The sequence below is a fragment of the Apteryx rowi genome, unplaced genomic scaffold (genome assembly GCF_003343035.1).
Source record: "Apteryx rowi isolate R43461 unplaced genomic scaffold, aptRow1 scaffold_173, whole genome shotgun sequence".
Taxonomy (NCBI): Eukaryota; Metazoa; Chordata; class Aves; order Apterygiformes; family Apterygidae; genus Apteryx; species Apteryx rowi.
In genome coordinates this window covers 891,243-918,794 of record NW_020448008.1, presented here as the reverse complement: position 1 = coordinate 918,794, position 27,552 = coordinate 891,243, and the positions used below count along the sequence as shown (strand labels likewise).

Here is a 27,552-nt window from a genome sequence, read left to right as displayed (position 1 = left end):
TTTTAATCAAGAGCACCTGCCACTTCATTTGGATGGTGCAGCAGCTGCCAAAGTGCCCACACAAGAGCAATATTTCAGATTGCCTGTATCCTTGAAAATGGAAATGCTTCTGCAGAAGCATGCCAAGAGATGCACTCTGGCTGATGGTCTTTGCACTCTCTCTGGAGTGCTGAGTCTGTGGGAGGATGCCAACAGGAAAGGGGGTGTGGGAAACATGAAAAGGAAGGCGGGATAAACATAGGGGATGGAAGGGCCTGGTGGAACAGAGGAAGTGCATTTTGTAGGAATGCCACATGTGAGTGTGCAGCCTTGCAAAGCTGTGTGACCTGGTGGTCATTGGTACAACTGGGCTGGACCCAGTAGCCATTGCTCTCCCTGTCTCCTGGGTAACATAAATGAGGGATGCCACAGGTTTCTGGCAAGCTGCCAATGAAGACCTCAGTTAAGCATCCATGTATTAATGTAATAGTGTCCCTGAGGAAGTGGATCAAAGCCCTGTTGCAGATATTAAATAAAATCAAGCAGAAACTGCCCTGAGAACAAATGATGGGAAATGCCCAGCTGAGATGCTAAGGACAAAGAGAATGGATGAGATCGCTTAATATGACAGGACTCTCTTTTACTTGGCACTTTGGTAATTTAAAGCCCTGGCTCCCTATGGTCCCTCCATCTCATCAGCACTCTGTGCCACATGGCCAGCTCCTGCCCTGTTGTTCTTGTGAAATGCTGAGCACAGAAGGGCAGAGGCCCAGTCCCTCTGAGCACCAGGAAACACAGCTGTCCAAGGAGGACAGTTAGGCAAGCAGTGCTCTTTTGTGTACCCTTCAGACAACAGGATTAAGGCCATCAGGCTGATTAATGTGRTATTAAGTGAAAGCAGAATTTCCCCTCCCATGGATATGCAGGAGAATGGTTAATTGGAGCTCTCTGTTAAAGCCAACTCATTCATGCATTTGTGCCAAATGTTTTTTGCCTTATCTAAGCTGAGGACTGCCATCTCCTTACCAAGATCCCCAAAGTCAAGTGTCTACGCAACACTCGGCGAGAAGGTGAGTGTGGAAAACTTTGTAGGTACAAAGATTTTGCTGATTTTCCCACATAGCCCTGTCTGCCTGCCAGCTGCCTACATGTTGTTTCTTGTGGTTACAGTTTGTACTTTCAATACAAGGGTTTGGTTTCCTGGTTTGGAGGTTCTGTGGAGGGTGAACCTGACTTATCAATTCTCAGGCTTCAGTGTTCTCATTAACACTTTAAATAATGAGAAGTGATGTCCAGATGCCCTGGCTAAGACAAGAACTGCATTTTGTTAAGATCTTTATGAATATAAATGCAGATATGAGTCCTGTTCTGTTAAACTCACAGTATAAAGTAATAAGTCATCTAGTAGATGTGGGAAAGGGAAAAAACCATATATCTATCAAAAATAGCTACAATTAAGGAAAATTATTTCTCATATATCTCCTATATGCGTAAGTGATAACACTGACTTTCCCCAGCCACTTTATAATCTGACTCGCACATGCTGGCATATTTCTAAAGCTGTTGGGGCACAGCAGGCCTGGAGTGAGGATCTGGAGGGGGAGACAGTAGTGACTGCTCAGTTTGGGAAGGGATCCCACTGCCTAGGATGGTCTGTAAGAAAGTACAGAGACATCTGAGGGCCAAGTTAATGTCTCTGAACAAAGGGCAGAATAAAGGACAAATGTAAATGAAGTAGTGAGAAAGGCAGCAAGCAAAGAGCAGCGCTTGGTCCAGTAGAAGTTCTGAGAGAGCCAGAAGGAGTATTGCGATGAGAAGGACGGAAGGATGAGCAGACACAGCCAAGGCAGCAGCAATGTACCTGTCAGGAGGGCTGGAGGGGAAGGGGTCTGTCATCAGGAACCAGATCAAAGTTCAGTGGTATGGAAAAAAAGTGGAATACCTGAGGCCATTCCTTGTAAACTGGGAGGGCTCAACTTGCTGCATACCCTCCAGAGGAGCTGCCCTGCTCTGGCTGCTCTCTGCTTCTGACAGAGACGTGATGTAGAAGAGCCACTTGCTCTTCTCATGTAGTGGCCACACAGAGCGTTTTGTTTTCTGAATAAGGCTCAGCTGTTTACCTTCCTAACCTTCCTGTTCCTCTACTGTCCTTTCTTCATCCTAGGGCTGATTCGCTCTCGGGTGCGAGGAGCTGACATGGCCACCGCTGACATCCTCACCTTCTTGGACAGTCACTGTGAAGTCAACAGCGAGTGGCTGCAGCCGATGCTTCAGAGAGTGAAAGAGGTGAGCACTGTTCCCCCTCCCTGGGATGTACAGGGCTGGCCTGTCTTGTACTGGTGGATCCTCTGCCCTTGCATGCCACGACTGGTGCCGATGGTGACGGTGCCTTCCCCAGTGCCGCCCTCCTCAGACAGGCTGTCACAGAGGAAGGTGCAACCTGAGTTAGCTGGGCATGAGATGCTTCCTGACAGGCTTCTGCATTCTCCTATTGGTGGGGCAAGAGGTGCTGAGTGATGGGGCACAATGCATAATCCTTAAACCATGACTCCTACTTCAGCTCTCCTGAAAGTGCTGCACTTCATATTTCTGTACATAGTGTAGACACCTTCTCAACAGACACCGTGAAACTTTACATGGTTTCCATCTTCCTTCTGGCTGCTGGACCCTCACCTCTGCCTTGCTATTGCCAAAATCTTCCTTCCTTTAATGGTTCCACGAAGCTGCCAACATACACCACCTGCATGCAGGTGGCTTCCCAGCACAGCGGTGTTGCCTGTGTGTGCAGGGATGTCCCTTTGCTGGTTCACTTGAGAAAGGACTGACGTGAGACTGGAAAGTGAATAAGAGATATCAACATCAGCAGCTGTCACCCTGTCTGCATGGTAGGGCTGGAGGGGAGGACATGTGGCTCTGCTGTAAGAGCAAACATGGGAGAGTGCAAGTGGCTGGGATCAATCCCCTTCTATGAAAGGAAGGATTCCATGGAATAACAGGGCCAAGGAGAAGGTGTGGAGGCTCCGATGCTGCCTTGTATTCATGTCTGCTCACCATGGATGACCATAAATGTTTACCATATTCCTGCTCTTAATGTCAAGCTGCTGGCAGCAGTATAAGATTCCTAAGCAGAAAGGACCTGACTTTTTTTTTTTTCAGTGAAGTATCTGAGCTGCAAAACCTAGGGTGCTGACTCCAGGTGTATTTAGTGAGCAGATTTCAGGTAAGCCTATTGCAGACCTACCTCCCACATTTCCAATGTGGGTCCTTGTTCAAATTTCAGTCTTGTCCTGACCAGTCCTATCATTAGAGGGTTGGAATAGTTGCCACCAGGCTCCAAGGTGAGTGCTGACAGAACACAGACTGTGCAGACATGCTCCGTCTGTGTAGCCATCCACAGCATACAGCCAGCGGGAATATACATGAACAACAGGCTCTATCCTAGGATGTGCCATCCTGGCCAAAGAGGTCACACTAGGAAGAGCTATTGCAAGGTGCAAAATGGAGGCTCAGTAGGAGAGGCATGGAAGAGCCACAACAGTGGAAGCTGACAGGTGTCTAATAACAGGATGCTGTTTCCAGCATTGCCAGCTCTCAGTTTTATCATTGACTTCTGTTATCACAAGACTCTCTAGTGCTGTCTCTTGACATTGAAAAATTGTTACAATCTCAACTTCCACTTAATAAAACCATTGCAAAGAAAAACTGTAAATATATATTCCCCTTAGTGCAAATAGAGTATTCCCAATTTCTTGACTTTTTTTTTCCAGTTTGTCTTACGTTTTTTGAAGTAAGGGTCTCAATTGATAGAACGTGTTAGGAAAATGATTTATTAGTGGGTTGATTGTTTCTGGGCTGATGACAATGAGTTAATTCAAGAAAGGCTGAGTAGTAACTATGCTGTCAGCAAATAGCAAAAATGAGCACAAAACCTTTGGAAGTGATTCATGTCCTGTGACTTGGGCAGGAAATAGAGCTGTGTCTCAGCAGCATTTCTGGGTGTCAGGGCCTCAGGCTTCATTCTCTGTGTGCTTGGTGTGCAGTTTGTTTAACAGCCACTATCTCCATATTTGGATGTAGTGGCCATGGATCTCTTGCCCACATCTCAGAACCGTACTGGAGAAGACAGGCAAAAATTTACGTTACATGTCCAGCTTCATATTTTCTCATCTCAGGAAGCTTTGCCAGTGCCTCAAGAAAAGTCTGATTACTTCTTTCCCATTTTCTCTCTCTCCTTCAGGATTATACCCGAGTGGTGAGTCCAATCATTGATGTTATCAGCCTGGATAATTTTGCCTACCTGGCAGCATCAGCAGATCTGAGGGGAGGTGGGTATAATGGATGACTTGTGTGAGTTGGACCAGAGGGATGGTGCCTGAAAAATAATTGTTATTCTCTTCAGCTTTTCAAGAAAGCAGAGTGATGCTCTTTCCTGATGGGTTCTCTGTCCTCTTTCTCCTGCAATTTGCAAGGTCAGATCTTTTGTAGAGTTGAAACAAAACCAAACCACATTGAGTTGCACTTGAGCTTGCATCAGTGTCATGGGGCTTGGTAAATCCAAAGCTTATTTAACTGAATAAACATATCACCATGTCCTCTGGCCACTTCACACCTCCTAACTATAGGTGAATAACAGGATGTCTGGGCTGCAGCTCTCATGCCAAGCTGCCAGACCTGAAAAGTGCCCCTTCTGTGCTCTCAGTTTTCTTGCTTATAACCCAAAGAGACCTCTCTTTACAGTTTCCAGCAAGGGAAGGAAGGTGATAAGAAAGGAGAATGGGGAAGGGCCACCCCTAGAAACTCTTCACTCTTCCTGTGCTCCTTCTGGTCCTTCCAGCATCACCTGGTGTTTCTGTATGATGCGGTTTGCTCCTTGGGAAAGACCCCCTACAGGAGGGGAGGTGAAACTGTATGGGCACAAAGCATGTCCAGGCTCTGTCTCCTCCATGTGGTGTTAAAGGGTCACAACAGTCTTCAAATCTGGTTCTGTCACTTCACGTGGACTGCATGTTTTGGGGCAGTGCCTGAGCATGGCCCTCCAGAATGTTTAAAAACATTCCCTGAGAAGTCTCCTGCACACACATGCCACTACAGAAGAGCATTCAGAGGGCACCTGGACCTTCACACACATGTTGATGACACACAAGCCAGAGCATACCACATTTGCATCCCTGAGAGTGATTCATCTTATGATAGTAATTCAGGTAGTACCTACCTGCTGCCTAGGACTCATCAGCAAAATCTGTGCCTCCAACAAGCATACTTTTCCATTAGCTTCCCCAGACAAGGATCATTTCCCGCTGAGAGCCCAGAGGTAAACCTCCTGCCTTGTGTGAGTCTGGTTTGCAACCGCTCCCTACACTGCAGGTATATCAATGCCCAACAGGCACTTCCAATTGCTATTCCTATCTACCAGGCCCCCTCATGGTATCTTTTGAAGAGCATTTTTGCCTCTCTGCTGGCAGCTGAACTCTACTGTGGCTGTTTCTATTATCTCCCGCAGTGCCTAGTGCTGTTCTCCCTCCTCTGTGGCAAGAGAAAACATAGACATCTGGGATTCACTGCTATGCTCCTTGACCTCCAAAGGCAACTCACTCTGGCTACCTTTCACAGTGGTGTAACCCTAGCGATTGTCTTGTGCTCCAGTCTCCACCACAGGCCAACTATAAATAAGTAATAGGCTTGGAGGGGGAATGGTTACAGTGAACTACAGTCCTTTTTTTCCCTAGAATACATTGCATTCTACAGAGTATCTTGATTAAAGCCTCATAACTTTGGCAGACTATGAAGTGTAAGACAGACTGGCCAAAATGCAGCAATGCTAACTTTTACATCTCGCACTGACCACCCCCTCCTGAAGATGTGGAATGTAACATAGCAGAGACCTGTACTGCTAAGGGGTGAGGATGCCAGGAGAGAAAATTAGCAGCCTCTTGGCTGCATTAGGATAGACTCCTGCCATTTCTGGGTAGGCAATGAGGGAGGTCAGGAAAGGAAAGGAGGGGTAGCCTGTGATATAAAGGTGGGGACTATCACTGAAGCTAGTAGAAAACCAAGAACAAAACTTGTCTGAGATGTTTCTTTCCTCCTCAGGATTTGACTGGAGCCTTCACTTTAAGTGGGAGCAGATTCCTATAGAGCAGAAGATGTCCAGAACAGACCCAACTCAGTCTATAAGGTAGTTGTCTCTGATGAACTGTGTGCAGCCCTCCGAATGCCTTTACTAAGCCTTCGCCTGTATGGCAAGGACTATACAGGGATTGTCTTGCTGAGGACAAAATGCCACAGTGTTTCCTTGATGATGACAAATTCTTCACGTTATTTGTGAAGAAATCTTGCAATGCATTGAGATTTACGTTTTCTGAGGGTATTACTCCCTGAATACTGTAAGAAATAGCAGCTATATGCTGTCGTAGGCTTCTAGACATGCAATCTCTACAAGTCACTTGTTCTATATGTTCATTTCTGTGGTCTCCCTCACTCAACACCCTGAATGCCTCAGAAATCCCTTTAAGGATGAGGAAATTGAATTACCCCTATCTTCCACACGAAAAATTAAAAAATTAAGAGGCTAAACAGTTTCCTCTAGGTCACCCAGAATGTGTAAAGCAGATGTGGGAACTGAATCTTGACTAGTAATTTGGGTACAGAACTGTGCTCCTCTCCTAAATGTGTGTTTCTACGTACAAAATAGACTCTGGTGGCTCAAACAGTCATTGCCTGCCTCGCTGCTATGTAAACAGCTCTGAGAAATAGAATGTGATAAATCCTGATATAAAATGGCACAGTGCTTGTCTGCATAGACAGACTTTTTTTTTAATGTTACATTAAAAAGAATATCATTCAATTCCTCTACATAATTTTTGAGCCCCTGTTTTGCACTCCAGAAGCAACCAGCTTGCCAACAGCAGAGCAGTACATGCAGCCAGCAAGGTGTCTCACACTGTGTTTAGCTGGTGAACACAGTCATCAGATACTACCCCTGTTATTGCTTTACATGGGGCACGTTTCTGTAAATGCAAAAGACAGTTTTACTCATGTAGTGCTTGCAGCACCGTCTAACAAAGGAAGATGGATGATTTAGTGAGGAAGACCATGGAATTCTGCTTGCAAGTTCATGAGATATAATTTGTCAGTCCTGGACAAGTTACCCCCCTCTAAAATGGTGGTGTTTGTGATGGCAGTGCTGCATATGCAGAAGTACATGTGGTTATTTAGTTTTCTTTTCCAGAACCCCTGTTATAGCAGGAGGCATCTTTGTGATTGACAAGTCTTGGTTTAACCACCTGGGAAAATATGATACTCAGATGGACATCTGGGGAGGAGAGAATTTTGGTAAGTTTTATGTGTTTCAGAGGAATGACACACTAATGCAGAAACACTTCTGAGTCTTTGCTGCCTGCCACAACTCTTCTTTCAAAAGATCTGCAGTGTTAGTAACAGTGACTGGGCTAGGCTCTGTGGAATTGTGCCAGGCATACTGGAATTGCCAGTTTTGCCTTGTGTGATTTGTTGTCTTCCATCACTTACCTCTTGTTCTGAACCTTGACTTTTCATTTAACAGGGCAAGGTTAAGTGCACAATGCACTGTACAATGGGCCCTGTCCATGAGCCGCATTGCCACAACACCGGAGTGGTGATGGCAATGGGAAAATATTTTTAAAAGAAAACACAGTACTTTTATTTTTGAAAGTTTTTTCAGCTCTTCTGCATGATATGAGGCAATGACTCAATCAGTGGCTTCAACGTTGAGCCTGTTGCTGTTACACAGCAGTGGGTTAGAAACCAGCTTGTATTTGACAACAAAAAAGTATACCTGTTTTTTTTTTTCCCCATTTTTAAAGCTATTCCTCTCTTCAAAGCTGGAAGTCCCTGTTGAAAACAGACTGAAAATAATGAACTGTGGTAAAGAGTCGGGGAGAGTCTAGGGACAGTAAGAATTGCCACAAAATATAGTCTATTAAAATATTTTTTACTTAGAAGCAGAAGGTAGATTAGAAGGTAGATAACCTCTTCCCTGCTAAAAACCACACTGTTGAAACAACCTTTCCTGGGAGATGGAGAGGAAAACTATGGAGAAAGAAGGGTGGGAGGATGTTAATGTATGTACTTGCTTTGAAACAGCCATTAGATCTAGATACATCATTTCTTTTTAATTTCTAAACATCAGACCCCTGTAATTCAGGCATTACTGAAGGCAGATCCCAAGCAAGTAAAGTTTTTGAAGTAATCAGTCTACACAATCTGAAACCCTTTGGTAAGGACTTGATCAGAAATCCTAACCAACTATCCAGCTAATTTTCATTTTTCCTCTTCTCCCTTCTCTTTTCACTGCCACTTGAAAAGCAAGTGGAAAACCCCTCCAGTGTGGCAATGATTAAACTCTCTAGGACAGACCCATAAGCTTGAGCAAGGTGATTTCTCTTCTGTGATGCAAATAAGCTTCTGTACATCAAAGCTCTATGTTCTTCTAATCCTTTAACAAAATGCTGAATTTAGCCTCAGGACCATCTGGGTTTCTTCAAATAACAGGGTTCTCTCAATTTTTTTACACTCATATATATTAGACTGAATTCTGTTCTCAGCATCTCCCAGATTTGTCAACTGGTGACAAACTATAACCCAGTCACCCACTTTTTTCTTTTAACGGAGCCAAGGGGATTATGAATGATAGCAGTGAGATACTGTAGGATGGATAACATTGTTAATGCAGGGTTTAATACAATTTCTGGGGACTTGGGAGAGGCCCACAGCAGGAGCAGAGGGACTCCCTGTGCCTGTGGTACTCGGAGTCTTCAGGGAGTGCTCTGGGTCCCAGGTAGGGTGATGTGTTTGCCTGCACATATGTTCATCACATCAGTTGTGCCATAATCACCCTACATGATATGGAGAGGGCAACTGCAGGTCACATTTGACCAGTGTTCAGGATGCTCTGCTTTCAAGTGGTATCTCAGGTGATATGGCTGGAGGTATGGGTGAGAGGACATCAGTTCACTTCCTGTACAGGCATACCTCATTTTATTGCACTTCACTTTATTGTGCTTTGCAGATATTGCTTTTTTTTACAAATTGAAGATTTGTGGCAACCCTGCATTGAGCAAGTCTGTTGGCACCATTTTTCCAACAGCATGTGCTCACTTTGTGTCTCTGTGTCACATTTTGTACATTGTTTTTCAGACATAATGCTATTGCACACTTAATAGACTACAGTATAGTGTAAACAGAACTTTTATATGCACTGGGAAACCAAAAAATTCATGTGACTCACTTTATTACAATATTTGCTTTATGGCTGTGGTCTGGAACCAAACCCGCAATATCTGAGGTATGCCTGTACCTGAATCTTTTGCTCTTCTTTCTCTATATCTCCTAAACTCCCTGTCTTCCTCACATGATTTGCTTTTCACAGTGAGTCTTTCCTTTCTTCCATATGCAGGGATAGAGAGTTAAAGAAATCTTTAAAACAAGATGAGTATGGGGTGATTTCAGTTTCTTGCCAGATGCTGTCCTGAAGGGCCTGACAGCAAGCCACAATGATCAAGTCAAATGAGAAGGTGTCTCACAGAAAAGCTTAGGGGACCAGAGAGAGGAGAGGGGCTGGAGAAGGTTAGAAAGCCTGAGACACAGGTGTTGCCTCCATTTTAATAAAGGGGAGAGTTTTTTCGCTCACCATGGTGTCACTTTTCCTGGTTTTGCTGTTGGAGATACCTCCAGAGCAGAGGGGCAAAGATTTCAGGTGCACTGCTGAAAGCTGTTGTTCTTGAAAATGTTGCTGGTCTGGCTGCAGCTGTGTGACTCCTGGGGTCTGTTCCAGAGCTCTCTTTCAGAGTATGGATGTGCGGTGGCAGCTTGGAGATCGTTCCCTGCAGTCGAGTGGGACATGTGTTCAGGAAGCGCCATCCCTATGACTTTCCTGAGGGCAATGCATTAACTTACATCAAGTAAGTGTTGAGGAGTTCCTGGTAGCAGCCAGATCACCTCAATGTTGGGTACGTTTAAATAAGCCTAAATTCTTTGTTGTCTTTCTGCCTGATGACAGAGGAGAATGAACTGTGGCTGAATATTCATTCTGCAAGGGAAGAATGAGTTGCTGGTGTCTGTGCACAAAGCCTGTCCCCTTCTCTGTTGTTTGTGCTACTGTATCTCTTCTGCAGTCTGCAACGGAGCAGGGGAGCAGTGCTCTAAGGAGAGCCTCTGGCCATTTGTGGGTACTGCCTATGATATATGCCTGGGTATCAGTAGTCCTTAGTCATTTCTGGTGTCTCGGAGTTGCTTTGGTGTCCAGAGATCCTGTTGAGCTGCATGTGCTCTGAGAGGAGCCAGGAGGACAATTTCCACCGCAGGACAGAAGGGAAGAGAAAGATAAGATACTTCACTATGAGAGTGCTTAAGCCCTGGCACAGGGCCCCAGAGAGGGCATGAAATCTTTATCCTTGGAGATTCAGAACTGAACAGGACAAGGCCCTGCACAACATGACCTAACCTGAAGCTAGCCCTGCTTTGAGCAGGAGGTTGGACTAGGTGATGCCTAGAGGTTTCTTCCAACTTGAAATATGACAATATTGTAAGCTAGGGAACCTCTGCAGTTAGAGGAAGGAGAGACTGAAAAGCAGGATGATAGTTGGGACAGTCAGTTAGCAGTCTGATGATCAGTACAGCTGTCTCTCCAGAGAGGGCATGCATGAAAGGAATCATGGTGAACTATGGCTGTGTTTTAACTTCTGAACTGGAACATCCTAACAAGGTTTATACACTTAAAATATTCACTCTAAGTCCTGCTATACTGTCCACTGCGTTTCATGTTCAGGACTGTCCCCTACTCCCTTCTGGCAAGGAGGCCTTGGGTCTGCCCACCCAGTGCCTGCTTGCCAAGAGGGCAGGTTCTGCAGCAGCAGGCAGCAAAGCATCTCCTCATCCCCATGCAGGAATACCAAGCGCACAGCAGAAGTGTGGATGGATGAATACAAGCAGTACTATTATGAGGCCCGGCCATCTGCCATTGGCAAGTCGTTTGGAAGGTAAGCTGCCCCTGAACCTCAATAGGAGGCCTCTGATAATCAGCTTGTTAGAAAGAAATGGCTTTTGGACCTTCTCCGGGAGTAAGTGTGGGAAACAGAAGAAAAGATGCTCTAAATGGATTGCCCTGAAAGTTGCAGCTTGAGTGGCTGGCTAACAAGGTTTGCTTCTATTTCATTTATTTTTCCCCCAGCAACCCCACATAAATCACTTGTTAACAGAAGTCTGAAGGGATCTGTAATGAAATTAAAAGGCCACCCATTGTAAGTGGATAGATGAGAATTTTTTCTAACACAGCATGTAACATCTCCAGAAGTCTGAGCTATATAGTTACTAGCTCTTGATTCAAAGTTCTTGTGTGGATGCAGAATCTGGGGCCAAGTGAGACTAGCTGGCACATGGGGCTGATTCTCACCCAGTGCGCTCCCCTCTCTCCTGCTAGGTGAATGGGGTGGCTTACCTACCAGGTACTTACCTTACCTGTAGGGCAGGGGAGAGAGTGAGCAATGGGTGAGATATGTTGAAACAATCCAATAGTGACTGGTCTCCAGGACCTGCTGAACCCACTTCTTCTGTGCAGAGCTGTGCTCTTTATGGTGCCTTTGCTAAAGCTGTCTCCAGATCGCGTGGAACTGGCTGTTGTGGGCTTAAGAATTCTTTGTGGACCAGAAATCGGTGATGGACACCAAAAACTGGGACAAAGGGAGGGGTTGCTCTCTGTGCTAGCAAGCCCCTATGATTCCCCCCAAAAATGTAAAAAACCCTAAGAGTGTGGTCTGTCTGTGGGTTATACCTGTCTGTGAACAAGAAAAAGCTATTGCTGTATTAGCTTAAGGACTTAGCAAACATGATTGTGTCTCAAATGTGTAGCTATGATGCATCTCCTGCTTGCATGGTGATGAGCAGGTTTGGTTGAACTCCCACATACTCTTTGTTGTACATCCTGCTTTTTTGTCATGATACATTAACTGTTTTTATACAGATAGCTACCTAATTTATCTGTCTTTGAGATGACTGCAGCGGCTGAGCCTGGGCCAAATAGCAAGTACAGTGGCTGTTTGTGAAGAAAACCTGACTATTGCATATTGGACGTGGATATATTGCTAATGTGTTTTAGGGACAAATCCTGCAGTCTTGTTCATGCAGACTTCCTAGGGGGTTTACTGGCAGCTTTGTCTGAATAAGAGCTGGAGCAGAGCTGTAAGATTTGATTTTAGGCAATTTCTTCAATTGGAGTAATGGCCCTGTGAACCTGCATTAAATCTAAGTTTAGAATGCAAATGCTTCTGACACCATCAGAGTTAACTGGGCCAAAAATGAAACTTCCTTCCATATGGTTTCTGTGTGAATATAAGGTCTAGGCACTTTCTCCTGAGCTATGGGTAGTTCAATGGCCTCTGGATGGCTAAGTATGGCAAGGGGCATGGGTACAGCTGAAAGTCTTTCCCAACACAGGTATGTAGGGGCAAAGTTTGAAGAGGAAAGTCCCCAGCATCACTGCTCAGTAGGACTGTTTGAGGAAAATTCTCTTCTTTTGCCAGCTAAAGCCAATTAAATCAGCAGTGAGAGAACTGCTGCAGCAGACACTCACTGGGTGCTGAGTAAAGTTCCCATCATACTTCCCTCTTCTCCCTGAACTGTTTAAAGACAAGTCATTGTGCATTTTAGGTCCTCAACACAACCCGAGCCTAGGGCTGCTCTTATGTCTCCCCCACCTCCAGCACACACAGTTTAACCATTTGTACATACCTGAGCACAGACACTTCCTAGGCCTTTTCAGGAGCTGATGGTTGTGCAATTTTCATGGAATGGCTCTACAGGGGCACCCAGAGCCAGAAACACTTTCCTGGTCCTCTGATACCTTTACTGTTCTGCATTATTTAACCCTGTAGGTCCCGGACCCTGCTACCTCTCTCAGCCAAAGGAAGTGCAAGAATTGATCTCTGAACGTGCCTTTTTTTCCTTTCCATTTCCTGCCATTTGCCTCTCCTCTTTTTCAGCTCTAATCACTGATATTATTCTGATCCTAGGAACAGCTAGGTGGGAGAATGAGTAAAGGTGAAATTTTTTATAATCTTCCTCCAACCAGCTGGCCACTCTTCATTGCTCCCCTCACTCCTGTTCACTATCTTATCCTGAACAACCTGCATGTTTTTCCAGCATTGCAGAGCGAGTGGAGCAGCGCCGCAAACTGAACTGTAAATCCTTCCAGTGGTATCTGGAGAACGTCTATCCAGAACTCAAGTGAGTCAGTTCTCAGCTTGTAGAAATCTCTCATGAATCTGGGAGGTGGGTAATAAAAAGAAGTTGAGTCTTCATGTCAGCAGGCAAGGGAGGGGCTCATGCCTGGGAAAAGTTTTCCTTTTTTTTCTTTCTTTTGATGAGGAACTTTGTCATTTCTTGGCTTGTATGATCACAACAATCCTATGCAAGACCTGTTGCTCTTTCCTCTGGGAGCCCTCTGTTCTACCCCATAGAGCTGTCCCTCAGGGATGTGCAGCAGTGGTGTTTTCTGACAAGCATGGGTGTGTAGACAAGCACAGAAGCATTACATCCCTCCTAATTAAGGCTCAAGTTCTGTCTGTTGGATGCTCTCCCTGGAGGCAGCTGAGCTGAGTGGACCTAGGCTGCCTCAGTGCAGAGGTGCAAGTGGTCCAGAGAAAGCCCTGGTGAATTCCAGAAACAGTTTTGTCCAAGGCTTCCTCTTCCCTGGGTCAAGATGAGGTAGCATTGTGTCATTGCCCTCCTGGTAGGTAGCCCGGGCAAAACCAGAGCTGTGTTGTTAGCACTTGATACCTAACACACCCTGGCAATGCATCTTAACTCCCAGTCAACAAAGCCTACAGCTAATATGGGTTAAGGCTAAAACATCTTATTGGAGACTGGCCTTGACAGGTTCTTCCTGTATTGCTACCAAAGTGACAGTGAATGTGTACTAGCACCAGGGAAAAGAGTCTGGAAAAGGGGGAGGCAGGGGCAGGATAGATCAGTGTGGATATTGCTTTTTACTGGCAATGATCTCTTTTAGAGGTGACATCACACTGAAGCCCTGACTGCTTGAGGAGTACCTAAGGATCTTGTAATGCCTTCTGGGGAAAAAAAAAAGGATACCATCCCTCTGAACAAGTTCTCCCTTGACTTTTGCCTCCCTCAAACATTTGCAATGAATAGCATGTCTTTCATTTTCTGTCAAAGCAAAGGCAACTGTATTTCAGTCAGGGGCCAGTTTTGCTCTTATGAATGTGTAAGTGCTTTGGTACATTTCGGGGTATGAAATGCCATGCAACTGTGTTTTACTTCAAGGGTTCCTGAAAAGGAGTTGATTCCAGGGATAATTAAACAAGGAGGAAACTGCCTGGAGTCTCAGGCACAGGATACGACAGGGAACATGTTGGCTGACATGGGAAACTGTAAAGGGACAGTGAACAATCCACCTGTCACTCAGGTAAGGTGGGCTTCAGTTTGGTTCTTTGCTCCTGCCCTTTTTACTACCAGTGACTGAGAAGACATATCTCTGACCTTGGTGGGTTTGTACAGAGGTGAATGAGGGAAGAATTTGGTCCTGTTAATGATTTTAATAGCAAGCAGAAAAAGGAAGCCATATCCCTCTCAAAGCTCTGTTGACTCAACAGACCTGACAGTCAGACACCGGTTGGGAAGATCTTTGTCACTTAAAGGAAACAGATAATACGTGAATTCTCAAAGGTGTAAGTAGTCTGTGCAGCAAGTGCATGACCAGCATTCAAGTCACATAACTATTCCATTTGGACATTTGCTTGGGTGTGCTGTCCTTCATCTCCAGCCCATGGGGCTATGACTCCTTCCCGTGAAAACCAGTCCTGGGGTGTGCCTGGTTTGTACCCCAGCATGCAGGCAGAAGATTCCCACAGGGTCAGAAATATTCCTTGGTCTACTAGTTTGGCTGTAACTGCAGATGGTTTGAGCCAAGACCCCAGCTGCAGTAATTTGGCACAGCTTTCCTAACTGCAGTGGAGCTGTACTGGTTTATACCAGTTGAGGATCTGCACCCAGTCTCCTCTTTTGGTAGTCACAATGCAGCAGGGAAGTAGCTTCAAAAGTTGAGTGTCACAGTAAGATATTTTATGCCAGAAAATACATATTCACATCTGTTAACTGTTGGAAACAAGTTTGCAGCCAGCATTCAACATGCTATTTAATCTGACTCATTGTTCCATGTCATTACAATTTGAAATCTCTGAAACTTATTGCACTTTTTGTTTCTTCCTTGGGGAAAGCATAATAATAGTTGATTGGGTTGGGCATCCAGCTAGTGTGAAGAGGGGAAAATGAAATGGCTTGTGCTTTGTGTATGCTGGTGATATTTGTTAGCTCATGGAGATGGCTGCATGTGTTTTGATTCCCTTGATAAGCAATTTGTAGGTCCTTGTTACTTATTACAGAACATGTCTGTTGTGTAAAATATGCAGAAGCAATTGCACAACATGTAAATCAGGGGTCAGTTCCCTCCCTGTTATGTAGGCCTGATCCTATAAAACTGCAGAGCGAGGAGTTGCGTGGGATCCCAGATTAACTAGGCAGCTCAAATGGTCAGGAGAGCAAGCTGCATGTTTTGAAATAGTCATAATGCACTAAGCCTGAGCATAAACTTCTGATTAGGTGAAGGCTGTTGCCACAGTCTTCCCAAGGAGCCTTTGATAAGAGTCAAACAAGGGATCCAGAGTTTGGAGATATCTGATAGAAAAAGCTTTTCCCTCCTCTGTTTATCACCATTATCATCATAATGGAACCTTTCTTTTTCTTATGTCAAAGGAGTGGATATTCAGTGACCCGCTAATTAGACAGCAGGACAAGTGTCTTTCCATTACCTCCTTCTCCACTGGCTCTCAAATCACATTGGAAGCCTGCAATCAGAAAGACGGCAGACAGGTAATTTGTGTACCTTTCTTAATCCCTTCATTGCCACATGCTGGCGTTCCCATATTAGTGCAGCCTGCAGGAAAAACTCCAGCACTATCAAGGTGTATACRAGTCCCTTCCATCTTCTGCATCTGCTTCTCTGAGGTGTTTCATAAGCTTGGGTGTATGAGATTGCCCGCATTGCTGTGTGGGTACCTGCTCTGCCTGTGCCTTCATCAGGGTGGTTAGCTCCAGCCCTGTGCAACCCTGGCCTGGTTCCTTGGGTACGTTTATGTTCAGCCAGGTCTGTGCATGAATGGAGCAGGGCATCTGACTGGGTAGATAAGCAGCAAATGCTTTGAGACACCTGAGGGAAGTGCTGTATGTGCTATCATTTTGTTTACTTATTTAGAAGTAATAGAGCTGTATTCTTTCTGCTGTTTTGGGGCATATGAACAGATCTTTAAAACTGAGTGCATGCAACTCATTTGAGAAATATCGACTGGCATAAAGCATCAGACGTTCCACTCATACTGCTCCCTGAAGAAAAATACACAGCAGCAGTATTGGCTTTACAATATTGCCAACAAAATGCAGCTCTGTGACTCTCATCCTGCTGCTAAGACATGCATCCCTGGTCTGTGAGGACACCCAAGTCATTTTGTCTTACAGCAGGAGGCAAGGGTTGGCCTCTGAGATAGCCAGGGTTCCCTCACAGATACATGATGTGCCTTTTTATCAGAACTGGCCAAAACACAATGGTGACAAGCCAACTTTGGCAGACAGCAAATGGACTGGGCTTGTTTCATCCCTGCCTTCTGTTCTTCCCTCTACACCAAAAGACAACAAACTTTCTGTCATCTAGGGCTATGCTGGCATGTTTTCCAATGCATCTATTGCTTTGATTGCCCACAGGTAGGAGACTGCTCAGCTTGCTACCGGTCCTTAACAGCATCCACTTTTGTCAGTACTTTTTAATGCCATATGTATCTCTGAATTTTGTTCTTCCTGAAAGAAAGCATTTTAAAAAAGCACTGAAATCCAGTCTTGCCCATTTTTGGAAAGCCTGTGTAGACCTTTCTCTGGAGGGCTGATTAATGCAGAAATATCTTGAAAAACTATCACCATGAATACACTGGGAAAACTCTTAGTTCAGATTAGCCTTGCAAGGATATCCCGGGTGGGTTGTGCTTGCCTGTTCCTTTTTCCTGTTGGTAATCACTTATCCTCTTGCTATGTAATTAGGTCACTTAGCTTCCCCCTAGGTGGCTTGCACTATTTTCTTTCATGGCAGCAGAGAGGACTCTGGCAGCTGCTAAAATCAGCTGTCTTTCCCCTCCTGTGCTGTCATGGAAGGACAAAGGTGGCCTGAAGGAGGGTGGAGTGCGGGGTCTATTAGCCAGAAGAGATTAATCCTTGCACTTTGTGGAGGTGAGGTAGAAAAGGTGCATTTGAATTTTTAATCTAACTTGAGTTGAAATGCTCTGAAGTTTTGGGCATATTTATGGGAGTCCCAAACTCCTGTTCCAGATTTCTACATATGAAGCAACTTCCACTTGCAATGCCCAAATTTGTTGTCTTTCTGGGGAATGTTTTTCTGCTCTCTTCCTTCCGTAAACAGATCAGTACTTGTTATTAATGCTGATATTGTTTTTTAACTAGCTAGAAATCAGTTATCTTTACAAACTGCCCCATTCTCTCTCATCTGTTCCTCTTCCAGAGGAACCACCTGCATCTAAGGCAATGTCTTCCACTCACTTTAGAAACTGCCACTTTCTCTGCCAGCTCCTAGCTAAAGTGGGAAATTAAGCTAACAGCTTTTATAGGGCTCATCTGGGAACGTATGTCTGGGCTAATGAGGCAAGCTTCTGGAAGTGAAGAGACAAGACAGAGGGAGAGTCTAGTTCTTCATAGGTTGCCAGCTTGCAGAACTCCCTGCCTGGGATGTCACCTTAGCCCAGCTCCCAGTCTTTAAAAAGCTGAGTTTCCAGGTATCAGCCATTACTGGGAAAGCTTCAAAAATGCTAAACGAAAGAGTAAAGCAGGAGATAACAAATTTCCTCAGTTGCTCTACAGCATGCCTGTCTCCTTATGGAACTCGCAGCCCAAGAGTTGGTCTGTCAGGGAGAGAGAGCAGTGTTTTGAAACTACACATGAAAGTAGCCACTCCTCAGTTCAAGTGGACTTCTCAGAAAGCTGTGAAAACTTTTACTGAAGAGGGAATTCAGAGGAGCTGAGAAGGAGTAGAGGAAGGAGAGTTGAGCTACCTCAGAGAGGTGGAGGTGGTGAGGGAAAGCTCTGAGCAGGCACTGTGAGCAGAAGGGGGTGAGCCTGGACAATGTGCACTACACATGATGTCCAAGGAGAAGATGGTGGTATGATGAAATCCCTGCTTTGAGCATCTTCTCTGATGCCACTGCCATCAGAGGTCTGTGATGAATGGGGTGGAAGATGTTTGGACTTTCCTAGGTCTGGTCTTCATGTCTATGACTGACTGATGCAAAGGCAAGATTTCTGGCAGAAGATGAGACAAGTGATGGCTTCATTTTGTAGTCCCATTGCAGTAGACTTGTTACATCCTTACAATGGCACCATACAGCTCTTGAAATTGCTTTCTGCTTTCAAACGTACTGAATTGGTGCCCATGATAAACAGCTGTTGTGCATTAAGCCTGTCCACAGAGCAAGGGATTTTTTTTGTTGATTTTGAGTGCTAACAACAACTTTGTGTCTATCTGACATGTATTCAGTATTCTAGAGGAGGTTTTATAGCATTATGAACTGTATCTAGAATATTACCTCAAAATAAGTCTAGATACCTGCAAACAAGAGGATAATAGAGAATGGTCCCAGTCCAGATGATTTTTGGCTCCATCAGGCTATTCTCCCTCGAGCTGAAAAGAACCAGGAACAAAATGTGTTTGGCATCATGATCCCGTTCATCATCAACAGCAGCAGCCAGCACTGCTAGCAGAAAAACAGCTATTCTGCATAATCAGAACTAGATTTGAAACCAGATGGATGTTATCCATAATGTTATTTGAATAATAGCATTTTAACTTGAATGCATAATAAATTATTGCCTTTAGTTTTGGTTTTGGCTCTGACTGACAGTGGGAGTGGCATGTTAATTAGTATTATAGTGAGGACAAATAGAAGGCAAAGTGAGAGTCAGACACTAAAACAAGAGCATAAAAATGAGAAACATTGGCACAGCATTTCCCAACAAAACAGAAGCATGCTGAGAAATCCTATTAAACAACCATATTTCATTAAAATCTGCTAAAGGAATGTGACCTTTGCCTGAAAATGAAGACACCAGGTTTTCTTGTGAAACAAACTATTTGAAATCACATATGCCTTTGGACATATGATTGGAAAATTTTCCTCACCTTGCTTCTCAGTGTCTCATATTACCTGAAAAGCAGACAATTTCAACTTTATACAGACTATCAGAAAAGAGAGGGAGTGAAAACCTGTCTGTTCTGGAAGCACCTAGTCAACTCAACATCTTCATAGTAATAAGCTGGTAAAATGATCCTTGCATTATGCCACTGCTTCAAAGCAATTTTCAAGAGACAAGAGTTTTTCTCAGCTCTGATTCCTAATTTTACAAATGCAGAGCTCAGAGACAGCAGTTGCTGGATGTTGGTGTGAGCTTTTCCATCATGCTCTCTCTGCTCATATATTTAAAATTTTGCATGCATCATCTTCAACACCAACTTCAGGCTGCCCATGGCTGTGCAAATACATTCAATTACAGTCTGCAACACCCTTGGCTATTCCAGTTACCAGTTCTGCATACAGCTCTGTCCAAGGTGTCTCAGTCCTAATCAACAACATCTGTTCTTCCCGGCTGTGTTTCCTGAGCTTGGCTGACTCCACTACATTTCCAGGCTTACAAGGTTCTTCTCAGGACCTTGAAAGAAAGTCTGGACTGATTGGATTGTTGGGATTAAAAACAAACTTTTGACTACCCTGAAAAGTTACTCGTGTAAACACTTCCAGCTCTTGTACACACTGGGATATTTCACTGACTGGTACAGGATGACTGACTATTTTTGACTTTTCTTTCAGCAATTGTACTTGGAATGCTTATATCTAACCATCTCAAGGTACTTTACAAAGATAGATAACAAAGATGGAGAGAGCGCTTTACAAAAAAGTGGGAAAATTTTTCATTGACATTTGGGGAAGAGAATCAACCAGAGAGGGGGACAATATTTCAATGAAAATATTGATTTTTTTTTTTTCCCATCCCCATGTTCAACCTGGTGGGACCAGTAAACTGCATTATCTCCATCTGCACAAGAAAGGGAGAATGGAAAGTTTTGGCTTGAAAATCCCTCAAATAGTGGCAATGCTTAGATCTTCCAAAGGCTTCCCTTCCAGATTCTGACCAGTCATAATTATCTGGGTGTAGAAGATGAGCAGACTCCCTGTAGCCTTCCTCTGTGTATGCAGGTGGTGCCTGCTCTGGTGTTTTTTTTCTTTCTAAAGCTTGGGATCATCACTGCCCTTTAAAAATTAGCTGTTCAGGCTCCCTGTGCAGTCTGGGGACAAAGCTGGGCCCTTCCAGAGGGTGATGCTACTTTCAACCCCTTCCATCAGTGTGTCGCTATGTGATTACTGTAGACTAAGGTGACCAATTTTAAGATGGCTGAAGCTAGGAGAAAAGCATTGTATCTCCAGTTTCCACCCACTTGCACTGCCCATTCTCTTTAGGCGTGTGAGATATAATATATCCCTGCAGAATTAGGTGTTGGGCTGTCCTTGGCAATTCTGTGGTCTGGCAGTCAAGCAGGAGGGTCTTGCAAAGGGTGCAGGTGAAGATGAGTAAGCTCCTTCTGGTATTCTGTGGAGGACAGCAAAGTACAGTTCCTGGTCAGAAGCTCCCTGTGTAGCACCTTCCTGCAGCCCAGATGAGGCTTATATCCAACTCTGTCATCTTCTCAGCATTCTTCCTCCCTCTTCCCCATCATTATCTGCACCCCACTTTCTGTTGAACAGAGGGACCCCAGGGTGCCTCTGAAACTCTGGGCTTTCCAGTGATGTGATTCACTGAGGAGTTCATTGATTTGGTGTAGTCTGTTAGCAGCAGAAAATGTGCTCTGGTGAGTGTTTTTTGGTGTCCTGCTGTTTCTGTTGCCATAGACTTTTCCTACAGACAGTAGAGTGGGTGCCTGCTCAGCATGGAGAGATCACACATCAGTGGATCTCCAATCTAGAGGAATAACATGACAGAGGATCTCCCATTGGTGCCAGATTTCTCCTGAATGGCTGGGAGGAATAAGCAAGTGTCTCTTAGTGCAACTTTGTCCTCCATCTCTAATCTTATAATAGCATTCTCCTTTACAGCAGGGTCTTCTGATGAGCTATGGGACATGTGAGAGGGAGGGCTGGCAGGTGCTCCCTAGCACGCGCACAACGGAAGGCAAAGGAGGAGGCTGGGAACTGGCAACTACAGAGACAGGGGCAATGGTGGAGGGTGAGGAAGAGTTTCCTCTTGGCTCATGGTAGGTGTGCTTTGAAGCAGAGAGTTGGGAAAGAGCAAGAGTCTCTTCACTGAGGTGTCCATGATCCTGGGAAACGGTGGTGGGGAGGCCATTGTGCGGAGGTCATACCACACCAGATAAGCCCAGAGTATTACTGTCTGGGGATTTCCAGGAGAGAAGACCTTCTACTCCATGATTACAGTTGCTGCCTCATGGTATTAATTCTTCCTCAGCTCTTTGCAGGGGGGCTTCTGCTGGATGAAAGCCAGGTGGCTCTGGGACCTGTGTGGACACTGGGTTGCAGTAGCTGGTGAGAGCATTGCAGGTTCCTCCACGTGCATCAGACAGCCTTGTATCATCCTCCCCAACATCGCTTATGTTCCTCTGCCCCCTTGCCTATTAAAACCAGCTGCAAAAATTGCCCTCCTTTAGTAGCAACCCTTCAGTCAGGGCTAGCAGCCTTGGCAAAGTGAGCTTCCCTCTGGTATTTTGTCTTGAAGGACTATGTGATGCAGAAGGGACAGATTGTTCTGGGCTTTGCAATGGGCCTACCCTCCAGGAAGCATAACTAGCACCCAGATTTGGAGGAGAGCCGCCAGCAATATGTGAGTGTAACAGGGTGCTTGAAACACAGCATACAGCAACCTGACCTGTTTGCTGGGTTACTTACCCAAGAATTACAGTGTCAGTAGATTTTGACATTAAGTCTGGATATTGTAGAATTTTTTTACTTTGCATAGCATTTCTACAATAGCTTTGAGGTCCATCAGTGCTGTTAAGCTGTCTGCTTTTCCTCATCAGTCCCATGGCTTGGCTGAAACATCCTCATAATATCCCTCATAATATCCAGGCTTTTGACTGACTGGGCGCCTAGACCCCCAAATTCTAACTGGTTCATCTGTGTGACAGAAATGAGTGATGGGAAAATCCCAGGATCCTGGAGTGTGCAATCCAGTAACCTGCTGAGCTCAGTTGTGCCCGACTGGAGGGGAACAGCGCAGCCTCACCTGGGAGATCCTAAGTCCAAAGACTCATTTCTATTTTTTTCTCTATGCTAACAGTCAGAATGGGCCCTGTTCTTCCCATCAGGAATGGAAAGTACAGCCCTTTCCTAGAAGAATTTGCAATTCAAGGTTAGGACATATATTTTGCTTTCTAGAAAGCCGCACAACCAAAGTGGACCTTCAGGAAAGAGTTACATGTGGAGCCCTGTGGATATGCGCTGAGGGAGCAGACCCAGAGGACAGCACTGTAGAAAGCAGAGAGATATTTACTGAGAAGCTGTCATAAGGACACTTAGAAATTGAAATGTCAGCAGAGCAGATAAGATAATCAAGAAGAGCCAGTTGTGAAGGGTGCAGAGATATAAAGAGCTTTCAGTATAGTGTTGATAAAAATCTTGAATCTGATGAGAGGAGAAATGAGGGGGTAGGGAGGAGAGAGATAGATATGATCTAGTCAAGCAGCAAGGAGTGTGATTTTTTTGCTGTGGTGCTTTCTGTGGATTGGAGAGAAACTGTGGAAGAGTTTCAGGCTTTGAGAGGTATCTGGGTACCTAGAGATGCAGGGCAAAGAATGGCAGGGAAATCATGAACATAATATGCTTTTGAAAATTCCGCTGCTGATTTTGTGTTCTAAATGCTTCTGAATGTCTAGCCCTACAATCCAGCTAAACTCAAACCTCAGGTATCACTAATACAGGAAGCCAATGCTTTGGAGATGCTGCCCATACTCTGATTTTCAATTTCCCCAGTGGTTGTGGTTTACTTGCAGTTTATTCTCAACCTTTCTCCTCCAGCTTGGAGTCACTGTTCCCTGGTGAAATGGAAGTAACAGCCTGTTTCTTATCTCCCTTCTTACAGAAGTGGAAGATGAAAGGCGGTTTCATTCAACACTTTGTCAGTGGTCTCTGCCTGGAAAACCAAGCCGGAAGAGTGGTGACCAATCCTTGCCAAGCAGATGTACCTGGCCAACAGTGGGAGTTGCTACAAGTCACATGATGGTAGCACAGAGATGTCCTTGTTTCTTTGTGCATGAGACCTTGGGAATGGAAGGTGATTAGGAAGGGAGGAATGGTTTAGTATGTCTAACCCTAAATGTTTTCATCATGCCCATCAGCAAGCCACCATTTCAGCTGAGCACTTTGTGTTTTTGAGCTTTTCAAAGAAGCTGGGGGTGAGAGAGGGTGAGGAGTGTTGTTGAAATCAGCCCATCTGATTTCAATTCTCCTCTGTAACTGATGTCTGTGCACAACAGCATGCAGAGTGAGGAAAGAACCCAATCCAATGTTCAGAGTGACCAGAACTGCCTTGTAGCTCTCCTCCTCCATTCCTTTCTCTGCATCCAGAGCCCATGACCTTCAGTCCAACAACTTAGATGATGATTATACAAGCTCTTTAGCTTCCCTGTTTTTTTGCTCTACTATCATGCATCATTGATGCATGTGTGTGCTGGTGTGTTGCAGTAAGGACTGGCTAGTAGAAGAGTCATCATGATTAGTGGAGGGGCTAGGAGGGGATTAGCAGATCCGTGAAGCAGGATTGTAATTTCTTTGTGGTAGGCCTGTTCCTTCCTCTGCCTGCAGAAGCTGCTCTGCAACCTAATGGGCCAAGATTGCGAAATGGGGCACAACTCCAACAAAACTGGGAAAAGTGATCTGTTCTAGCAGCACAACTGGAGTTTGCTTGGGGGGGCTACTCCCTACTGAGTTCCTGTTCCCTGTTTTCTATGGGTCGAAGGGCAGCACTGCCTCAGTGAGTAAATTAACCCCCAGCCAGTCCAGCTGGACCCTGCCAGAGGCTGGGTTCAGGGTGCCAAATTCCTGTAGAAAAGAGCCTYTGGGAGATGGACCCTCCACACAGGAACCTGGCACCCACCCTAGCCTGCAGTGTGTGCATGTCCCCCCTGCCACTCATCTGGTCTGTCACCAACTGGCCTGACAGTCAGGAAACAAGCATCTAAGCCCTGGGACACAGGAGTTGCTGGGGCCACTCTCCAGCTGCTCTATGTGATGCTGCCAGACACTGCCCAGCCTTACAGTGATGAAAAGAGCTGCTCTGGCAGTGTGCTGACACTATTGCTGTATTCAGAGCTGACAAGTGGAGAGAGGCACCAGCCTGAGGAAGGAGCACATATGACTTCCCCCTCACACAGAGGAAGGCAGGGGCAGCCCCTGCGACATCACAGGATTCCCGCTACTGGCCAGGCTGAAGCAGTCCTCTCACTGGCTCCACACCTGAGTGCRGCCTGTGTGAACGTGGCCAGAGTGACAAGCCACCTGATCCTTCTGCTTGGTTGCTTCCCCCAGCCTGAGACAGGAGGTTAAAAGGCCTGGGGCTGCTCCACTTGTGATGCTCAGCTCTCCTCCCCGGAGTCAGCGGGAGAAAGTTAGTTGGTGAAGCTGAAATTGCTGTTTGCCTCTCCTGGAGATGAGTATTTGTACACTGCACAAATACTGCCAGGGTATGAGTCTGCTGTGATAAATATCTCCTTTGTGTTCTGGGGATATCAAGGATGACTGATGTATCTAGCCAATATCCCATTCCTGCTTCCGGTGACCAGCTAGCTGTAGCTGAGTTTGGGTTTTTAGACCTGCCAGGGGAAGTTTACCTATTCGAAGAAAAAAAAAAAAAATCCCCACAACGTTAGCTTCTACTAGATCTGTTGAACTTTCCTATTGGAGCTAGGTCTTGTAAACTAACACCCCTCCCCAAGAGCCTGGCAGAGGCACCATACGGTTTGGCTACCTTCAGTAGACAATTGTTTGCCTGGGTCCCTTCTAATCTGATGTAAAAGAGACAGAGGATGCTCATTTGAATTCTGAACAACTGTTTGCTTTTGATCATGTTTGTATCACTTTTTAATTCTTTCTCCCAACTTGTTATAAGCCCAAACAGTTGACAAAAGAACAGATACCATTCTTTGTATGCATATTTGTATGTGCTCAGGAGTGGTTGTGTGAGAACTGGAGGATTTGTTTTCTGTTCTTGGCTCTTTTTTTATTTAAAAAATTCAGTCTTTTATCCAGTCAGGTAGCAGGAGCTCTTTTCCTGTTCCCCCTTCACTTTGACAGCAGCTCACCATCTTGACACTCTGATTAACCAAATGAACAACTGGCCAGCCCAGTAAAAACTCAGGAGGAAATTCCCTTTGTCCCCATGCTTACAGCATGGAGCAGCTATACTTGTGTGTGGGAAGGAGGGCACTGACCCTGCAGAGACATCTCCTCTTTCCCTGTAGAGATGCTTAGAGAGGCTTTGACTGCTGACACAGCAGCTTAGAGAAACAAGAAAGAGCAGAGAACAAAAGAAAATAGCCTAGGAAAGGGAAGAGGGCAGGGCAGACAGACCCCCTGAGGGAGGGAGAGATGCCATCTTACTGGTAATAGCTTTTTTTAGACAAGAGGATGCAGGAGATGCTACTCTTCATCTTTAGGTCAAATTCTTCCATATCTGGCTAGAAAAAGTTGAGGCAAAGACAGACAAAAGACCAGTGAGCAGGTACTGTATATAATCTCTGTAGACAATAAAATGCTTAAGGATTACATATTTTCATCAAAATGCATCCTAAGATGACCATCCGAGCTTCCCCCATTTTGTTCCCCAGCAGGCCAAGGGTTGCAGCTAACAGCCTGTTCTCTCCTCCACCAGGTACTGCTTCCTTCCTTCTTGCTCCCACTGTGTATGTGCAGCTTTCTTGCAGTTCCTTCTTCATAATCATAATGGGACCAGGACCCAGCTCCTCTACAAACGTATTTCCTGACTGCTGTAGATAACAGGAACCCTGCTTATATACAGTCTCCAAGCTCCGAGTCAGCCCTGGATCAAAGGGCTCTTGTTAGCACACTGGCTGCTGCCCTTGACTTTGTGCTTGGCTCCTATGTTGGAGGTTACTGACTGCTCCCAGAGCAGAGGTACCTGGACTAATATTTGTCCATTTGTGCCTCTGTTAGTGCTGTTCACCATCTGGCATCCATCTGGAGCTGTGAGCTAGGGCAGCTGAAGATTGGACACCCTCCTTGCTCAGGTGCCCTAGCCTGGGGGAGAGAAGGGAAAGAGAGGGCAGATGCTAGAGATCAGTAACTTAAACTGCCCCTTCCACTTAAGACCTAGCAGAGCATTAAATCTACCCAGTTCTGGACATGTTTTCCTGAGGTGACCTCCCCCCTGCTGTATTCTACAGGCAGCCAAAGCACTGCTCACCAGACCTTCCTGCAGGCCCAGTGCAGACCTCCCCACACATCTTCATATCTAGTCCATTGGTTTCCTCTGGGTTTTAGCAACTGCTGAAAAGAAGAGGCATCACAAAAGGCTGCTTTCAAGTATGGGCAAACTAAACTGTTTTGGAAGAGGGCTCCAGAGGGGTTCCTTGAAAGAAAACTGCTTGAGGCCTCAAATTTGGCCCAAAGTTTTGTTTCTTTAACACTCAGAACAAGCAGCTGCTCATTCTTGTTTTCCTTACTTTAAATGGACCCCTAGACTGTGAAGACAGAGCATTCACATTGGTAATGTCCGTTAAGAAAGCTGTTACTATATCAGAAGATCCAATGTAATTTCATGTGCTAGGTGGGGACTGATGGGGGAGTTATTTAAGAGGAGCCAAAATTACTGTTGTACAGAAGTCAGTCTCAAAGGGTTTATTTTCCCCACTCCATTGTAAATTGCATTTTGCCAGATGTAATTTATGTGGAACCCAGATTTGTTTTCCTTTTTCTTGAAGAAAGCATGTGCCAGACTGTTTAATGCCTGGAATAAAATCTAATTTGAAACAAGTGGTTCAGCCTGTTCTTTTTCCCTTTTACTTCCTGTTGAAAAAGAGCCTCTATCCTTGGTCCCCTGGTCCCTTGCTCTATCTCCAGCTCAGTTTGCATCCCCAGACCTATCCTAGTTCTTTGAATTGCAGGAAGGATACTGCAGGACCTGACAGAGATTTATAGGATGCAGTGGCATATCAGTTGCAAATGCCTAAAGAAGCCCTCCTCAACAGACTGAGAAGGAAAGTATCCTTTCTGGCAAAAGCTGAGAAGAGCAGTTAATGAACTGTTTTTTATATGCTGAAAGGTATAGCTGGGGGGGGAGGGGAGAGGGAAAAGAAAATATTTTTTTCTATAACCCTCTCCTTGATCTTTTCTTCCAGCACTGTCTGCATATTCCTCACTAAACCTCCCAGAAGCCTGTCTTCTGCCTCTA

At 45.2% G+C, this 27,552-nt stretch overlaps 1 protein-coding gene across 1 annotated transcript in view; it reads left to right on the top strand.

Annotated features, from left to right (window-relative positions):
• The window catches only part of GALNT16 (polypeptide N-acetylgalactosaminyltransferase 16), a 73,639-nt gene extending 46,534 nt beyond the window's left edge, over positions 1-27,105 (top strand). The window contains exons 5-16 of the mRNA XM_026060958.1: positions 984-1,049; positions 2,144-2,265; positions 4,217-4,304; positions 6,070-6,154; positions 7,208-7,311; positions 9,791-9,917; positions 10,902-10,994; positions 13,153-13,236; positions 14,296-14,437; positions 15,784-15,900; positions 23,227-23,366; positions 26,014-27,105. Coding sequence (XP_025916743.1) covers positions 984-1,049; positions 2,144-2,265; positions 4,217-4,304; positions 6,070-6,154; positions 7,208-7,311; positions 9,791-9,917; positions 10,902-10,994; positions 13,153-13,236; positions 14,296-14,437; positions 15,784-15,900; positions 23,227-23,364 — 1,166 coding nt within the window. The 3' untranslated portion in view covers positions 23,365-23,366; positions 26,014-27,105. The remainder of the gene's footprint in view (positions 1-983; positions 1,050-2,143; positions 2,266-4,216; positions 4,305-6,069; positions 6,155-7,207; positions 7,312-9,790; positions 9,918-10,901; positions 10,995-13,152; positions 13,237-14,295; positions 14,438-15,783; positions 15,901-23,226; positions 23,367-26,013) is intronic.
• The last annotated feature ends 447 nt before the right edge of the window (positions 27,106-27,552 follow it).